At 34.3% G+C, this 19392-nt stretch overlaps 1 protein-coding gene across 1 annotated transcript in view; it reads right to left on the bottom strand.

The window, feature by feature from the left end:
* Positions 1–19392, bottom strand: part of Lrp1b (LDL receptor related protein 1B) — a 2166816-nt gene that overhangs the window by 212742 nt on the left and 1934682 nt on the right. Inside the window, exons 61-66 of the mRNA XM_008825194.2 lie at positions 17267–17455; positions 16307–16455; positions 9718–9811; positions 4588–4704; positions 4352–4471; positions 2882–3001 (exon numbers count right to left, since the gene is read on the bottom strand). Of these exons, the coding sequence (XP_008823416.1) occupies positions 2882–3001; positions 4352–4471; positions 4588–4704; positions 9718–9811; positions 16307–16455; positions 17267–17455 (789 nt within the window). The remainder of the gene's footprint in view (positions 1–2881; positions 3002–4351; positions 4472–4587; positions 4705–9717; positions 9812–16306; positions 16456–17266; positions 17456–19392) is intronic.

Below are 19392 nucleotides of genomic sequence, written 5' to 3'. Positions count from 1 at the left end.
TCTACACATAAAGTGAATGCATCTTTCAGCTCTCACCAGAGATTTCCTTATGTAGCGTATCAATGATGATTAACACAAAAAAAACAATACTGGCCAATGTACAGAGAAAAACAGGTTACAATGTACTCACCTCTGAATAGTACATCTATTTCAAACTTTGCCTTTCAAATCTCAGGGATCATTGTGGAAGAAGGGGTGGATAGATTGTGATTATGTTTTAAAGTTTTGGAATTAGATTATCAACCACAGAGACTCCAGAGATAGATATATATCACATGGTGTCCAAATATGTTGTGAGATAATGATTCCTTAAGATGTTAAGTGCTTTTTACAAAATAAATCATCCAAAGTGAAATAAACATAAGATAGAATAAGATCGAAAACAGTACGGCAAGATGCTTTTTGTCTGAGGATGATGTGTTTCTGTGAAACTTGAGTTGAAGAGGTGTCCTCCATCAATGGAAACTTAATGCCAGAGTGGGGACTTGGCCGTGCATGGACGCTTGGGCTCAGACAGAGGGAAGATCCATTACTCTGACCTCAACAGCTGCATATCAGACCAGGCATTGCAGAGGCCAGCAATGTTCCAGAGAGTGCAGGGATAGAGTCACTTTCTTCTAAATTGCTACAATGTTAAGAAGACAGATGCTGTGACATCATCTAACAGGGCATTTCAAGCCTGTCTCAAGCACTCTCCACAACACAGCATCCCCAGCCCTACCTGCAGGTTATAGTCACATAATGGGGGTAGAAATATGTGACCAGGTTTAAATCATTTGTTTGCTAGTCAGAACATACTACAGAGATCTGCAACTTATATTTAAATCCAGAAAATGCTGATTAGAAATATACTGAAACTATGGAAAAGTCATTTGTAAAAGGCTAAACTGTAAATTAAACAATTTATATCATGAACTACATTGTCCTCATTGCAGTCATGGGTGCTGGAGCTGAGCTTCTCTCCCCATCAGGCTCATAGAAGGACCTGAATCCTAAGCACAGTTTAGCCAGTCACTGACTTTATTGTGAACACAGGCCTCATCTGGATGCTGTCACACTTAATCCAAGTGAACATCCATGCAACATGTCTGCAGCACAAGTTTTACGAAATGTTTTGTGCTTCATTTGCTAATAAATTTTTCATAATTCTAATATGTAAAAATATGCAAAAATCCATTTCCTTCACTAAGAAAATGGATTAATAATTTGTACATATTAATATGCTAAACTACTATACAATATTAAGCTTCAAAGTAACAGAAAATATGATTCTGTATTTTTTATTTGTATGTATATGCATGTATGAGTGCAGGCATGCATGTGCTACAGCATACATGTGGAACATCAGAAGACAGCTATCTTTGGAGAGATGGTTTTTCTCCTGCCATCTTGTGGGAACTGGGAACTGAATTCAGATCATCAGGCCTGCTTCTACATACCCACTGAGCCATTTCGCTGACCCTGGTTCATAACTTTCTACACATGGCTACATGTTTGGAATTGTTCATCATTTACCATGCTTGTACTTCAGATGTATGAATCTGTTACTCTCCTAAAGAATGGGCAATCTCACTAATATTTCCTGATCACATATTTAAGGATGAACGAAAGCATATGCTGATTGATTCATCTTTTGGTTTGAAAGTACTCAATGTCATGTTGAGAAACAAGGCTCCAGAAAGTACAGCTATTGGAGGAAAGTAAAGTTCCTCTTGCAGGCCCAGCTATTGTGATCATATCTAGCACAGTTATCAATTCCTGATAATTAGGTAGGCAACAGGCTACATGTTTTCTAATTATATCATTTCTCAAAACAATTTTATAATGTCAAAGTGAGGGTCAGAATTAAAATATACAAATTATACTCTAGCCAATAATATTTTTTAGTTAACAATGTTTTCTATTTTACTTTAATTTACAAACTTGTAAAAGAACAGCAAAGCAAACAATCCAGTAAAATTTACTTGACTACTGAAGTCCATAATAATAAGAGGGAAACTGATGATGAAAAGCACTGGGAGGCTTTGTAATTCTCTGTGAAGATCAGTTGCACAAAAGCATAAATGATGTTTATGACACTGTGATAAGCAGTAATGGTTGTGTGTTCCAAACACAGTTAAATGTGAAACTATATTAGGAAAATGACTTCAGATCTGTTATTTCAGCATATATAGCATATATGGAATTTCATAACCATACATTTTTTCATTATTTTCATTTCCCACATAAATTAAAAGTAATGAGCAATCTTTGTAAACACATTTAAACAATACTGAATGGGTAGCCTGGAAGCCCATATTTAGCTTGCACAAATTTCTTTCTTAGTAAATTATTATTTTAAATGTTTTCTCTTCTCTAGCAATGGCAAGTTGGCATATTTACCTACCAAATGGACTAAATTAATATGAAATGTTGAGTAAATGAATCACACAGAGGAACTGCTTTTTATCTTCAATTCAATCTTGGCATTTTCAGAACAGAACAAGAAGTAAACAATGACATATCCTTGACTTCTGAAATGTTAAGAAGTATTGTAACGTAGCTTAATTGAGAGTATTAACATTTCAAAAACAAGTAACAAGAGGTCAGTGTCATCTACCAAAATAGAATACCTGCTTTGCATCCATTTTTTTTCTATTTTTCCTTTATGTTTTGATCTTCTCTCAAAAATTTGGGTTTTACTAAGAAATGCTTTTTCTTCACTATGCTTTCTGTAAAACAGGTAATCGGGATTTTTGTAACTCTCAGGACACAGAAACAAAACTTTATCGTGCAAGGTTCTGTTTTTTCTGAACTGTGTTCAGTTTGTTCTCTATGGTCAGTTCAGATCATGGCACCTCACCCAGCCACAGAGCTGAGCCCTGCTCTGCAAAGCACTCACCACAATTGGCTTCATCAGATGCATCTGCGCAGTCAGGATCCTCATCACAAACCCACAGCTTGGAGATGCAATGTTTGGTAGTTTTACATTGGAAATAGTCAGGAGAGCAGCTATTCTCAGCTTAAGAAGAAAATCTCCATTAATGTGAAACTTTGAACAAGAAGAGATACTTATAAAAATCAATTTGAAAACTCTTAAGACAGATCTATGAGAATTTATCTTTTCATTAATAGGGTACTAATCGTGAGGAAATTTAACTTTTAATTTCCTATAATGAGTTCACAATATCCTTCTCAGTGGAGTTAATAAAGGACACATTTTTGTAATTATACATCAATAAAGTCAGAGATTTAAAAAAACTCTGCAAGTTAGATAATTAGAAATTGTTTTTATGAAGAATTCAGAGCCACTCAAAATATTTTTTGCAAAAATTATACAGCTCATACTTGCAAAAATTATTAAAATTGTAAGATATTAAATGAATGAGTAAATATAAAGCATAAAGTTAAACAAAACATTCAGGAGTTGTGTGGCCCTCTGGAAGGAGTGATGAAAGTGTGACTCAGCTACATCACAAATCCTCATTGGTTTAGTGGATCAACTTCTAGAACGGTTGGCCATAAAGAACTGGTCCTGACTTTATTGTGAACACACCATCTTAATCAAATTGCTGCATGATTGCACATTATTTACTGATACAATTTTAGAGGACTAAAATACAATTTCATCAAGACAGAAGTGTTTGCAGTAGTTTGGTAGAAATCCTGAAATTTGACAAGTACTCTATCCTTTGGGTCCTGTGTGTGTGTGTGTGTGTGTGTGTGTGTACATGAATGCACGACTGTTTCACCATCTCAGCATGTAGTATTAACTGTTTTGCCTTCTTTTTAAATGTATTGCTGCTTTTTGAAGGAGATCAGAGTACAATGTGAACAAAACTAAAATAATTTTCTATTAATTTTCAAGTAGCTATTAAAACATTAAGTGGAGCATGGATTGTAACTAATTTTGTTAGGTCAAATCACCTAGATTTGAATTCATCATAATTCCAATAGGATTTCACAGGAGAAAAATCTCTAATTAAAATGGGGTACCTAATTTAAGTAACAAATTAGTCAATAGTAATAAATGACCTATACTTCATAAGGATTAATAAATCAATAAGGGGAAAACCTATCAATTGCTATGCTCATTTGGTATTTTTCTTTAAAATGGCATGAGTTTAAAACATCTTGTTGATATCTTTGCCAATCTCCAGGTAGCTATTAAAATAAAGAGCATTCATATTTAAGTTTTCTGTTTTGTGTACAACTTCTTAAATAGTACATTATAAATGACAGCATTTCAGAGTTATTTTCCCATAAAATTATCTTGCTTTTCTGCACTACATAACTTTGTGAAAACTAATGAATTTGTTCTAGTTTCAGCTAGGAGTTAAAAGGACAGGACAGGACACTGTGAGTGACTTACGACAGTCCCTTTCATCTTCCTCGTCACCACAATCATCTTGTCCGTTACATCTGAGGTTTACTGGGATACATTTTTGGGTTTTTGTGCACTTGAATTGACCTGACAGGCAGACATGTGTGTCTAAGATAGAGAAAACAAAATAATTTGACTTGAAACCTGTGTCAGAATTTAAACCAGTGCAGACATAATCTGTCAAGAATTAGCTGACTGCACCCAGATGAATTTTAGTCACCCACCACAGTTGAGTTCATCAGAGTTGTCTCCACAGTCATTCTCCCCATCACAGATGAAAGCAGGCAGGGCACAGAGTCCTGTTCCACACTGAAATCGTCCTGGCTGACATTTAAATTCAGCTGAGAGGGAAAACATATAGCTATTAAAGATGGAAATCAGGGCTCCTGACTCCTTAAATGGAACTTCTTGAATATTCAAAATGTTTGTCACATTATTACATTGAATATACGTGGAGTGCAAAGGGATTATGTCACATCAACAGAGTGCAGATTCTGATGAATAACAGATAACTCAGGCCTCCAGTCACACTTCATGTACTCACTCTGAATTTGGAAGGAACTGGCAAAGAATCATCCTAAGGGCTATCATTTAAAAAGCATTTAAGAGCTGAGAGGTAGGTTCCACAGTTGGTAAAGTGCTTGCTGCATAAATATGATGACCTGATTTTAAGTCCCAGAACCCACATTAAAAGGAAAGCATAGTGGCCCATGCTCATAACCCCAGTGCTGTGGAGGCAGGAACAGGTTGATTCCTGGGAATTACTAGCCAATCAGTCTGGCCTGTTCAGAAAACTTCAGGCTGTGAGTCTTGTCTCAAAAATCAAAGTGGAGAGCTCCTGAGGATGCCAACATTGACCCTGGCCTCAACATGCATACACCTGCACACACACATGCATTCCAACACACGAACACACACACACAGAGAGAGAGAGAGAGAGAGAGAGAGAGAGAGAGAGAGAGAATTCATTTAATAATGTCCTCATTTCAACGAAGCAATATTAAATTGTGGAATAAAAAGTAACGGAATGGAAAGTGTTTATTGAAGTTTCATTTTTAAAATAATAATTTCTTCGTTTTTAAATTTCTGCTTATGATGTGCCTATGGCCCCTGCATATAATCTGCTGCTATTTTAATGCCTCCTGTATATATCACATTTACACCACATTTACTAATTGTTCCAATGCTAGTTATATATAATATTTTGATAGCATAAATATTTTACATGGCATGCATGTTATTATACTAGCCCTCAAATGACGGCATTTTCTTTGCTATATGATTTGATTATATGTGAGAACAACAAAGAGTGTGTAAGATGTACTGAGATCTACTCTGTGTTAGGTAGCAGCCTATACCCATTGCACGCATTTTCTATTTCATATAACTTCCCATATGAGCATTAGAATGTCTACTTACAATTAAGAAAATTAAATGTATGGATACTCATAATTGACCCAAGGAGGTAAAATTTTCCCAAGACAGACTTGGCTTCAGATCCAAACCTGACTCAGAAGCTTCTGCAAAGTTTACATTGTTTGCAACGAAATATAATTTTTTTGGCTCATGATCCTCACATGTTACTAACTAGGAGGTTTGTTATTTTCTCAAACCAGGGAATCAAACCTGAATTAATACTATTTTAAACTTGCTATGGGAACTACATTATGTTTTTCATTGCGGTATTTTCTAAAAAACCTAAAGTCTTTAATAAGTAAATTTGATACATGCTTTACTTGGTAAAAATTCTAAAGATTTCTAAAATAACACCTATAAAGCTTGCAATGACATTAAATGTTTAACTACATGACACATAATTTCATCATACTATTTACATTTCTGTTTCCCATTACTTCACATATCGTTTAGCATTTCTTTGCTATATAAACAACTTTCCCTTAAAAGGGTTGCAATTATTAAATGAAGATTTGAGAAATAACTCAAATCTAACTTGATTTTATTTTTTCAATGTTTTATCTATTTTTTTTATATTTTTATGTGTATGTGCATATTGCCTGCATGTAGGTAAGTGCACTCATGTCATGAAATGCCCGCAGAGGAGAGAAGAGGCTGTCAGATCCCCTGGAAGTGGAGTTATGGATAGTTGTTAGCTGCCATGTGGATGATGGGATTCAAACCCAAGTCTTCTGCAAGAACATTCAGTGTTCTTAACTGCTGAGCCATCTCTCCAGCCTTTGAAATAATTTTGGTGTACTGCAGCATCATATCAAATGTGATTTTAAACTCATGATGACAGAATTCTTAATCCCTCACTATTCTACATTTACGGATTAACACTGGGTAAGTTTTCAAGTGTGTGAACCTGGCACAAGGTGAAATTACAGGCAGCCAGCGTATATGCATAAACAATTTGATGATGCGGTAAATCAAAAATATAATCTCAAGACTTCACAGTTTCATATTCATAGATGTCTTTTTCTACATCACATGACTCCAAATGATTTATGCCAATAGATAGTTAAGGATTTAACCCACTGACTACAAGTAAAAGTTTGTTTATGGTCACAAAGCTAATATTATTGATAAAAACATGAAGGACTACTGATAAAAGTCATAATTAAAAACTTCCATGATAATCGATTAGACACTGACCCCAAAATATAGGTAACAAAGCAAAACCAGACAAATGTCGCCATATTAAATTAAAATGCTTTTGCACAGAAAATAAAATAATCATATTTAAACAGACAACATATGGGGTGGCAGATATATTTGCAAACTATAGATCCTGAAAGGGGATTGATATACTAAATATATGACAACTCAAGAATAAGGACACAAAAGGCAAAATTTTAAGAATGGACAAAGGACTTAAGCAGAAACAAGAGCAAAAGCCATCATTAATTACAAGGGACATGAAAATTAAAACCATAATGAGATGTCACTTCACATCTATGAAAATCAATATGAGTTCTCAAAGACAAAAGATGGCAAAAATATGGTTAAAAATGACTATAGATAGCAACATATGTTACTGCATGATATGGGAAGTTATATGAAGCTCCCTCAAAAACAAAATAGTATTATCATGTTAATCAATGATTCTAACATATATGTATGTACAAGTATAAATGAGAGGAAATTAATATATAAAAATATGTTATAACACCAGTGTTTGCTGCAGCATTATTGGTGATAACACATATGAATATCAAATCAATTTGTGTCCATAGATGAATGGATAAAGAAAACATGTCATGTAAAAATACTGAACTATCATTAACACTTAATTTAGAAGAAAATATTTTCATTTATAACAATTATCATGAACTTAGAAAGCATTCCCTGAAGTCCAGTGATTCAGGCATAGAAAGAGAAATATTACTTCACCCCATTTATTTGCAGGATTTGAAAAAAATTAAAGAAACAAAAGGTAAAATGTTGGTAGTCAAAGGCCAGTGGGACGATTGGGGGATGTTGGTCACACTGCACAGAAGATCAATTAGGCAATAGGAATAATTTCAATAAATGTATTTCATATCATAATGACAATAGTAGCAATACATTGTGCACTTGATCATTGTGAGGAAAGCATATTCTTAATGTTTTATAAGAAAAAATGCTAAGCACATAAAGTTATATATATATATATATATGCTGTGATTTAAATTGGTCATTCTAATATATACATATATTAAACAGTTATTATATGCCATAAACATATATAATTTGTCAATTACATATAAAATATGTACATGCTTGAGTTTAACCAGGATAAGGTGCATACATAAGCTCTTAACAGTGTGTCTTTTTTGTCCTGTTCAAAAAACCAAACTTGACTACACACATTCAGAAAGTATGTAATTGGGCACAACTCACTATATTAGCTCTGCAGCTAAATTTTCACATCACTATGGTTACAGCATGGAATTTCAGTGAAAATTACAAACAGAATTGAGATGCTGAAAATATATTGAAAGAAAAATCATTGTGATATTGATTTTGTTGCAGGTCTTTAGGGTTGTAATCATTTAGAAGATTGTGACTCAGGTCAGCAAAAGACATCTTAAAACTAGAGTGCTCCTTTGCCATCTGTTTTTAAAATCTACTGCAGCCACGTCTATTTACTTTATTTACTATATCATCTGAAAGTTTATTTTATTGTGGAAAATAAAGTTTCTATTCATGTATAAGTCTTTGTAAGTGCCCCCCTCAAAAAAAATTCATCTTCTTTTGACATTCAGTTTAATTTACTAATTTAAGAATGCAATAATTAAACATAATTTTATAACTGTTTCCTATAGGTCTTGCTTCTTATGCATTGTCTATCACAGTGAAAACAAAAATTATTATCTATTTTTTAAAAATAAAAAGCGATGAATCTTTCTACAGCAACAACAAAGATTAGAAAAGCAATGACTTTCTTCTTATTTCTTATTCAATTGATGACTTCCTGTTTTCCAAAGATTAAGACAGCATATGAAACAACTCCTACAGTGTATTAGGCTTGGTAGTGTCCAGAGAGATAGAACATGGCTAACCTAAGTAACTGTCTAGAAAATGTGAAATAGCTTTATAATTAGGTGCTGGAAAGTTCTACAGAAGTAAATAACTGGCATTCACTCAGACAATACTCTGTCTCTCTTCAGCACACGTCTAAGGATCTTGAACTCAATTGTCAAGGCCAAGTCATGGCAACCATGCAGTGGGATGAGGAGGGAATTATCATGATTGACTACAAGCATCTTCAACTTGACAGGGCAGTATTGGAGTGACCTATGGAGTAAACTATAAAAGGCTCTCCAGGATGTCTTCTGATTGCCCATTATCACCTAAGTTACCAATTATTGCTAACCCAGTAGTTCTAACCATGGCATTCAGTCAGAAGTCATTTTATAGAAGCTGCCAAGGGCAGATTAAACCAAGAAATGGTAAACTAAAAATTAGTACTGAAAAGTCTGATTTCTCAAGGTTTTTCATGATTTAACACTGACAGAAAAGTTAAGAATGTCCATCTATTATAGGTAACGGACTTTCTAAAACTTGCCCACTTTTGCTTTCAATTTTGTGAGTACATTAAGTTGAAAATCATACCAATTACTATACTATTGGAAACTGTCTGAAGCAAGGTAATCATTCAACAAGCATTCAGCTTAGAAAACACAACAAATTTCTGATGGCATCGTCATTTTAGCCAGCTAAATATCACAGTTATCAGAGGTACAACCAAGATGCTGCAACGGTTTTGGTTATTTTTTTTTTAGGAATTGTGGATAAAAATTTCCATTTCAATGGTAGAAATATATGAGAAAATACTTTGAACTGTGCCTCAATTTTTACAAGCCTTTGATGTAAAGAACTGAGTCTATTCCAGCATTTGTCAGTATACTCACGACAGTCATCGGGCTCATCAGATCCATCGCCACAGTCATCCACAGTGTCACATTTCCACCAAAATGGGATGCACTTATCAGTTTTGCATCGAAACTTCAAAAAAAAGTTTAAAATATTAATAATACTAACACTTCTATAACAGATATTCATGAATATCCCAGGGTAACCAGCCCAGCCTACTTTCATACTAGAACTGTGAACATTCATGACCTTACAGTCTTTACAATGAGTGAATCTACAAACCTCAGCTTAATCTGCCAGGAAGTGGCACTGCTCAGAACACCCTGGGGATCTGATCTGCTTGCCAATAGCCATGTGTCTAAGGGCTGCTCTTCTCCACAAGATGCTGAAAAGCTGCTGCAAAGTCTTGTGGCTATAGAAGACTAAGACATTTGTCTAATCTTACATAGACTATATAGACAATGTTTCCCAAACAATAGCAGGCGGGGGGAGAGGATGACCAGGCAAATAAAGAAGAGGCATCAAGTAGAATTATTTTGGTTAATCTGAATTAGTTAAAATTGTGTTTCTTTAACTATCTTAGATAATTAAGTAAACATCATGTCAGCCTTTTTTCTTAAGAAGTTGAGCATAATCTGAAGCATAATCTTTCCAGATCTACAATGCCATGATTTCATGACTGCTTCCAAACTGAAAATACTACCTGTAATCAGAGTATGTGTTTTTCCACATAACTATTAAGAGCACTTCAGTGGTCAAGCCAGTTATTTTCAGTTATTAAAATTATTTAAAGATATACACACCAGGGGTTAACAGGTGTGAATGTGTTCATAGTACATTTATACATGTGTCAGAATCTTACTGGGACTTATTATTTTTACAAGTCATATATGCTAAAAGTTTTGAGTGTATGTGGTCTGTGAGGATAAACACAGGGACTTCATGATAATTTTTAAAAATATGTAAAAATTAAGCTGTGATAGTCTTTTGATGATTTATGTATTTACTCATTTTTTACATTTTATTTGAGGCAGGAACTGTGTGTTCTTGCCCTATGCCTTGAACTCATGGCAATACTCCCTAAGATTGGAATCACAGGACTGAACGACTACAAGTGGCTAATTTCTTTTGTAAAAAGAGAAACAGAAGAAACTTGTTGTTATAAGACTTATTATAATTATTTAAAATACTGGTCATTGAAAGTTTCATGAACAGATTTTTAGCATCCTTTCCATTTAAAATATTGAAAACAGTCACAAGAAAGGAAGTCATAGGAATAGAGATATTTCAAACACTCCCTTTCAACATTAACTATGAAACGAAAGATTACTTATATAAAAAGGTTTTTGGAATGGTTATAAATCAATATTTTCTTCTAGGCAATCTGGCATGCAAGTAGTTTAGTACAAGAAGAAAAATTTACTTAGGAAGTTAACTCATGCTGATCACATAAGGAGGGAACTCTGAGTCCAATAAGTAAGGTAAGACAGAAAACAAAACTGTTTCATTGTTCCGGTATTTATTTTGTTTTGTCTCGGTTTCTGGTTTGTTTTTGTTTTTTTCTTTTGAGATAGGTTTTCTTTAGCTCTGACTGCCCTTTTACTTGCTGTGTAGCTGAGGATGAACTTGAACATCTGTTCCTCCTGACTCCATCTCCTATATACTGGGTTTACAGGCATTAACCTCAATGCCTATTCTTTTGTGGTACTGGGGATCATATACTCTACCAGCTGAGTTAAAACCCCAACCCCAGTGCCTTTCTTCTAGGTGCTTCACTTCGGTCCAACTATGCACAGCTACCTATAAAACTCAGTCAATTTGTACTTTAGTGATTTTGGCCACATGTAAATTTCCTCCTTACCAACATTCAAATAGAAAAAAACAATAAAAGCACACTTTCTATATAGAAAACACATAGCTGAAGTAGTTAACATAAAAAGTTCTTTTTTAAATTATCAAAAACATACGGTAAGATTAGTCAAATTCTTTCCATGCTATCAACTTATTTTCATCTTTATTCGTCAGAAATTCGGTGAAATCTTTAAATTATAATATTCAGCTGAATTGAAAACATTAGGTGGATAAATTTCTAAAAGTTGTTTTTATTTTAAAGTATCATATCATAACTCTCATGAAGGGAACTTGCCATAAAAATATGTAATAGGAAAGTATTTCATTGGTTCAATTATCTTTAATAGAAATGGATAAGAAATCTGTTCATCTAAAATACTGTTGCTTTAGTAAAAGAGTCTTTGCTGTTAGCTTTTGCTAAAGAATCTGAACAGCAAGGAGTTGATTCTAGATTGAAGAGTTCTAAGTACAAGACTGAATTTTTCTTCCTGTAGAAATATAGGAGGGAATAGAGACTATGCACCTAAGGGGAGATCTGGCTGTTCAAATGACTTTCTTATATTTGCTTAGCCTGTGGTCGTGTCTGATGTGGTTCTGCATAAATTACTAGAGGGAAAAATTACCTTTATAGACAGTGACTGTCTGGGGAGATAAGGCTAAATCTGAAAGTAATTGCCTTGAACATTAAATATTTCCAGTCATTACAGTATATCAAACATATTTGTAAGAGATGTCAGGTCTCTTGAGTATCTTCCAAAGTGTTCACAGTTTTGATGGAGAAAATATCTAATATATACTAAATTCACTACACATATCTGATTTAAATAATAACTATTGGAATTATATATCACTTGATGATTCTGTGCTCCATTTCAATCTAATAAGAACAGAAAAGGGTTTTGAATTTAGAGAAATGCAGATAAAGTATGCTTACATTAACTTTTACTACTAATAAACATGTTTGTATCCAAAGATATCTTCTATTTAATGTCTAGGCTTCATTTTTCATACTTAAACTCGGTAAATTAAAACGATGAATGTAAAATAAACATTCTTCATGGTAAATGATTTCCAAGACTAATAGTATTTTCATCAAATGAATTTAAGATTACAGTTATCCCTCAGAAAAAGAATCTGAATACAAGATAAAGTGCAAACCCACGTGAAGCAAAGTATAGTTGAAACATGAAGAGGCTTCATTTAAAAAAATATACGAGATCACTTTAAAAATGAATGTTTGCAAGCCGGGTGTGGTGGCACACGCCTTTAGTCCCAGCACTTGGGAAGCAGAGGCAGGAGGATCTCTGTGAGTTCAAGGCAGCCTGGTCTACATAGTGAGTTTCAGGACAGCTGGGGCTAGAGGGAGACCCTGTCTCAAAAAGTTTTTTAAAAAAAAAAAAAAAAAAAAAAAAAGAATGGTTGGTCCATTAAAATAATTTAATAAACACCTAGAATGATTAGTTTTACAGCTCAATTTAATCCTCACTTTCATCATATTCGCTATGTCTTAATTCTAAAGGATTTCACATTACCGTGTTTTTGTCTTTTATTTTTATAAAACTTATTATTTGGGGAATATGGTATTGGCAGCAATTACTAAATGAAAACAAATCAAATCTCTCAGTAACAATAAATTGAAACTGGAATTTTTATTTCATTTTATTTTTGTGTATATGTGTGTTTATGTGTGTGTTTACATACACAGGTGCAGGTACAAGTGCAGGGGCTTTGCAAGCCTGTGGGTGAGCTTGTGTGCAGAAGTCAGGGTTTAACGCTGTGGTATTCCTTAGGATGCCAGCCATGTTGTCTTTTGAGACACCGTATAGCAGTGGCCTGGAGCTCACCAAGTAGGCAAGGTTAGTTGGCCAGGTATCTGCCTGCCTCCACCTGCCCACCACTGGGATTACAAACCAAGTCCACTCTGCGTGTTTTTGTTGTTGGTGGTGGTGTTCTTTTTAATGTGGCTTCTGAGGATCAAACTCTGGTCCTCCTGCTTACCAAGAAAGAACTTAACAGATAGAGCTATCTAGACAGCCCCTAACAAATAGACATGTTTAATCTAAATGTTTAATGGTGTAAGTCTCAACTACTTCAATTATTTGCTTCATTTAAATGTCAAGCTCACTGAAAATTTTGTTTCTACATTAAGTTTTCTCAAAAAAGAGTGTAGTATAGATTTTCCTTCATGACATTAAAGGGAAACGGAGACAAAGTGACTGAAGTTGAAACCTCCAGTGGGTGGTGGTAACAGAAGTTTTTTTTTTAAATTTTTTTTTTTTTTTTTTTCTCACAGATCAAAGATGTGGAGTGATAACTCCCCCTTCCCAAAATGATCAACTACATTGTATGAAAGTCTCAAATCAATAAAAATATTTTTTAAATATAGTTGAAAACAACAACATCTGCCTGACATTTTTGATTATTTATTCTACCTACTACTTTTCTGGAGTTAATAATAAGGACTATTGAAGGAACTTGGAGAGTTGTAATTGCTTTATGTCATCACTGGCATTTAATTGTGAAGTAAATGATCAAATTGGGAAGTAAATTATATGAGCAGTACTTATAGGCTGGCTGGGACTCTACTTCATGAAAAGACTTGAGGGGAATTGAACAAACATATTTTTTGATTTTCTCATATAGCTCCTTTTTAAAATAGCTCCTAGAGAAAAACTGGCTTTTGTCACATCCCCGGAACAACATAAATTCTTGCTATATTCTAAATACATATCCTTATACTTAAAACGAGCAAATCTCTTACCACTCACCAAAGAAGTTTCTTTCTGAAACAGGTGAACACTACTACAGAGTTTCACCACTGGTCAAATGCATAGAACAAGTGTCTGTGTGGTACCTAGCCCTAAGCGATACATCCGCAGTTCAACCTCTACACTTAAGGCTCAAGGGCCTTGGAACAGGGGGCAGAAAATGCAAGAGCCAGTGGGACAAGACACCTGCTCTATCTAGGCATTCTAGACATTCTAGCTGCAACAGTGAAATCTCCACAGTATGGTCATCTCACAGGATCTGCATATAATAAAATCAGCTGAAATACCAAGGTGGATAGAGAAATTTCCCACCTCAAGATGAAGAATTGCAAACAATCAATGGATGCTGAGGGAGGGAGAATAAGCTTTCTCCAGGCTACCTAATTCCAAGTGGGCAGCCCTAAACACAGGTATACAGCAGCACCTCTGAATGGACTCGGTACTGTGTGTGTGTTTGTGTGTGTGTGTGTGTGTGTGTGTGTGTGTGTATCTATAAATGTATGCATGTATGTATAACAATAATAATCAAGAAACGAGCTAGGAAATGGGGGAGATGTATGAATATCTGGAGGGGGACTGGGAGTTATAGAAATAGTGTGGAGACTATATACTATACAAATGGTGTGAAGACTGTATGACGTTCACACACACACACAAAAAAACTGTTAAAAAAGATTAGGATGTTTGTGGAATGCTGTTAAATAACAGTAGAAAACAGATTAATACAACTATCATACCAGTTAAAAGATGAGAACACTGAGGCACCAAAAATTTTGGTAACAAGCCCAGGTGACCCTACTAATGCAAAGCAGAGCCAGGGTTGTAGTGATGAATTCAGGATTCAGCATTTGCCTTTAATCTCTACAAACACTGACTTCCTGGAAAGGCCAAGCTCTTTCCTCTATGTGTGCTTTCCTGTGTGCTATACACAGGCCTGCCTTGAGAGGTAGGCTGAACTAGTGCTGGCTTCTCTATTTCAGTTTCACTTGAAAAGAAAATCTCTGGTAAGTATGTACTTGATAGTAACCTGAAAATGAGCAAATGCAAATCATAGAACTGAATGGATAAGTTTCCTCATATAAATAAATATTTGTGTCTTATTTAACATCATCTCATATCAAACAAGAAATAGACTCCAATATAATGAAGTTTAATATCTAATGTCAAATGACTATTAAAAATCTGGGTAATAAACCAGGCATGGTAGTACACACTTTTAATCCCAACACTTGGGAGTCAGAGACAGAGGCAGGCAGATCTTGATATCGAGGCCAGACAGGTCTTTATATTGAGGCCAGCCTGATCTATGTAGGGAGTTCCAGGCCAGCTGGGGCCACAAGAGATGCTGTCTCAAAACAAAAGCAAAAACAAAACAAAACAAAAATAAAACAATAAATAAATAAATAAATAAATAAATAATCTAGTAATAAGAAGTAGTAAAATGAACTCCATTCAACTACCTACCATTAAGTAAATTTAAAAAAAATATCTTCACTGAAAATAATTAAATTCTGATAGGAAAATTTTTTACCAGTTATTTTGATCATATTTTAATTAGAGCATCTAGACAAATCATTCTTTATAAAGTTTGCCCTTTCTCTCTGTTTCTGTCTCTGTCTGTCTCTGTGGTAAGGGAGGGTGGCGTAAACAGACACTTCATGACTCCATCCACCTTTACTATGCCATGCCTCAGTCACCTTTCTTTCCTGAACCCTTTAAAATGAGCTCTAATGCCACTGAGGACTGGAGTCATTGCTCTCTGGGAATCATAGTAAGACTAGTTTTTGTTTTAGCTTTGTTTGCTTTCCGGCCTCTATACTCTAATGCCTCGTCTCATTTTAAGAATATGCATTAAATCACTTTTCCCTTCCTCCATGACCATCTGTACAGTGTCTGGACTAAGCATCTCATTCTAAATAATAACATAAAAATCTTTCAAAATGGTTTAACATGTAAGCAAAGTCAGGCAACAATTTAATAGCCCAAATGACTCCAGACATCCACTCACCTGACTGGCTGTGCAGTTGGATAAACAAGTTTTATTATCAGCTGCAAGGTAGAAGTTGGTGGGACACGCACAGGTGTGGGTCTTCCCAGGGGCTAAAAGGCACAAATGGCTGCAGCCACCATTATTTACTGTGCAGAGATGCTTGGAGACTACAGATGGGAAAAATACAGCAAATAATTATCAAGACCACCAATGTAGCAGAGGGTTAGAGACTGGACTTTTAATTGTTATTTGAATAAACATTTGTAATTAGAACATACCAAGGTTATGAAGTTTTACAAATGCTCTTTAATATCTTACATCATGAATTTTGTGATTAAAAAATAATTTTAGGAATTATTTCTACAAAAGCAAGCATGTTAGTAGAAAAATAATTGTTCATCAGAAAAATAAACAGAGATTAGAAACATTTTGGATGAAGAAATACATGTGCTTAGAAAGTTAAATGCAAAATAAAGCAATGGAACATGACCCATAACAAATAGTATAGAGACCGTGTTTTCTAAGGAGGAGTGTATTTAGAAAAGTTACCAAACCTTTATTCCACAAACTCTAGTAGAATCTGATTAAGCACATTGGATATTTGCAATAGAACCCCAAAACATTAAAATATAAGTCTTTTTACCCAATATTCCGGAAACTAAGGATCCTGTAGCTTTATGGTATACCAATTATTTTAAGAATGTAATATTCAGTTCTCTGACTACATGTATTGTTTTCACTTCAGCTTAATGTGATTTGAACAAATTAATAATTCCTTGTGCCACTATTGAGCTTCTAAATCACAGCCTTTACTAGCAGTGCTTGTTAGGAAATGAATTTATCATACCAAATAATGCTAAGTAATGTAATTTGATCATTTTTTTCAAACATAAAACTATACTTAACCTTAAAATAAGAAAAAATGGAATGTTACTGAAAATGTTGATGCATTATGGAAATTATGGAAAGAATAATTACCATCAGGTTGTCTATAAGAATGATACACCTGGATATCTGTGATGGCATGCCATGAGTTAATCAGTGAGAGTCTGTCTGCTCCCGAGGTTTTATGGGCACGGCTGAGTGACTTGGTTTTCCCATCAGTCCAGTAGATGTAGTCTTCAAACAATGTTAGTGCAATCACCCCTGGAATATCTTGATTAGGGACTGTAATAGGAGATGGTAAGATTAATGTTCGGTCTTGGAAGACTGCCAGGTAAAATATTCAATACTACATGGGCTGACAGATACAACTGCTACAGAACTTCATGTGAATAATAGTTCTGACAAACTGTCAGGTTGGCCAGATTCTTTATTACCAGTTAAGAGAATGCAAGATTGGGCGCCAAAGTTCACTTTGTTCAAATTTAGCTTAGTTTAAGCACTGCACTGAAAATGAATGTGATTCTTCTCACCGTTAAAGGAAGATTGCTTCAGCAGAAACAGGTAGCAACCAATATTTTAAAATTGAAAATATGGAGATTCTAGGTGTGTGTGTGTAGGGATGTGTGTGTGTGTGTGTGTATGTGTGTGTGTACATATACATATACTGATTACATAATCTTTCAAGGACGAAATGTGTCTACTGTCTGAACATAGAGTACTATGAAACCACTATAAAGCATTTTGATTTATTTGATTTTCATGAGAAACTTTAGGATGAGTTAAAGGTGGAAGGAAAGGCATTCCAGATAAGACTGTATCATGAAGATTTAACAGTTTTAAAACTAGCTGCTGATTAAAATTACTTTATAATTATACCTTCATTATAAGACTTAATTTAGATATAAAAAATAGATTTAGCACCACAAGTGTGAGCTTTTCACATGAGGTTTTCTGGGGCCTTGATGGAAAATGAAATGTAAAAATCTTTTTGTGTTACATAATTTTCTCTTTTTGTGGTATGAGAGATTATTGCCAAGTGCTCTACAACTGAGCCACATCTCCGGTTCTGAAATGACTTCTAAACATTACAGAGTTTTATTTCTGCTACTAATTTCTCAAAGTTGTTAAATAAGTTCAGAAATGGAAACTCTCAAATCTCTACAAATATTCTAATAATTTTCTGGACTAATTATCATGTTTATCTTTCAAATATTCTAAAAATGCATTAATGCAAAAAGCAAAACAGCTCCAATAATACATTTTTTTCATTTGTCAGGTTTTAGTGACTGAAAATTAATGTTCAGCACATTCCTCATGCAGAACCAACAGAAAAAAAAAAGAAAATTTCAAATACTGTTCATTTTCTTGAGGGAAGCTTACAGCTCTATTTTTAAAATATTTTATTTACTATTTTTATTTTATGTGTATGAGTATATTGTCTGTATGTATATGAGTGCACCATGTCAGGCAATGCCATAGAGGTCAGAAGTGGCTTTGGATTCCCCTGGAACTGGAGTTAAGCATGGCTTATAGCCACCATGTGGGTGCTGGGAATCGAACTCAGGTCCTCTGCAAGAGGAGTCAGTTCTCTTAACTGCTAGGCAATCTCTCAAGCCCCATAACTCTATTTTTAAAGTGCTAGGTAAATTTGTGTTGTCAACATTTCAAATTTCTGATGTGTTTATAATAAATAAATTGTGATCTGAGAATTCACTATGATTTGACAGAAAGAAGCAAAAGAAATGAAATGGGAATATTTAAATTATATGACGTCATTGCCTATTATCTATCCAGGATTTCATCTGAGAACAAGTGCTGTACATAGGAAGGAGGTTAAAAATCAAGAAAATTTCAAATGTGCACGCTTGGGGTATCCTGTATCTTAATGTTAATTCCAGATATGTCTACATTATAATTCTCTGTGTACTTGGATGGCCCTACACCACATCTGTAAATACAATTAATGGAATTCAGCAGGAGTATGAAAAGCATATTTAGCTACAAAGAATCATATGTAAGGTACTTAAACATACTCTTCCCATTTTCCATAAATTCATTTTTAAAATGGGCAAAAACATTAGCAATTGGGTAATTTATGATCATGGATAATAAGTATGGGTCTTTCAACACTTTATCTTAATTGGGTAGATTTAAATAAAATAAACTCTACAGAGTTCTTTTTTTTTTTTTTTTTTTTTTTTTTTTTTTTTTTATGAGGA

Source organism: Nannospalax galili, unplaced genomic scaffold, assembly GCF_000622305.1.
Source record: "Nannospalax galili isolate Female #2095 unplaced genomic scaffold, S.galili_v1.0 scaffold87, whole genome shotgun sequence".
NCBI lineage: Eukaryota > Metazoa > Chordata > Mammalia > Rodentia > Spalacidae > Nannospalax > Nannospalax galili.
Note: the sequence above shows the minus strand (reverse complement) of the source record. Positions and strands in the feature narration are given on the sequence as shown.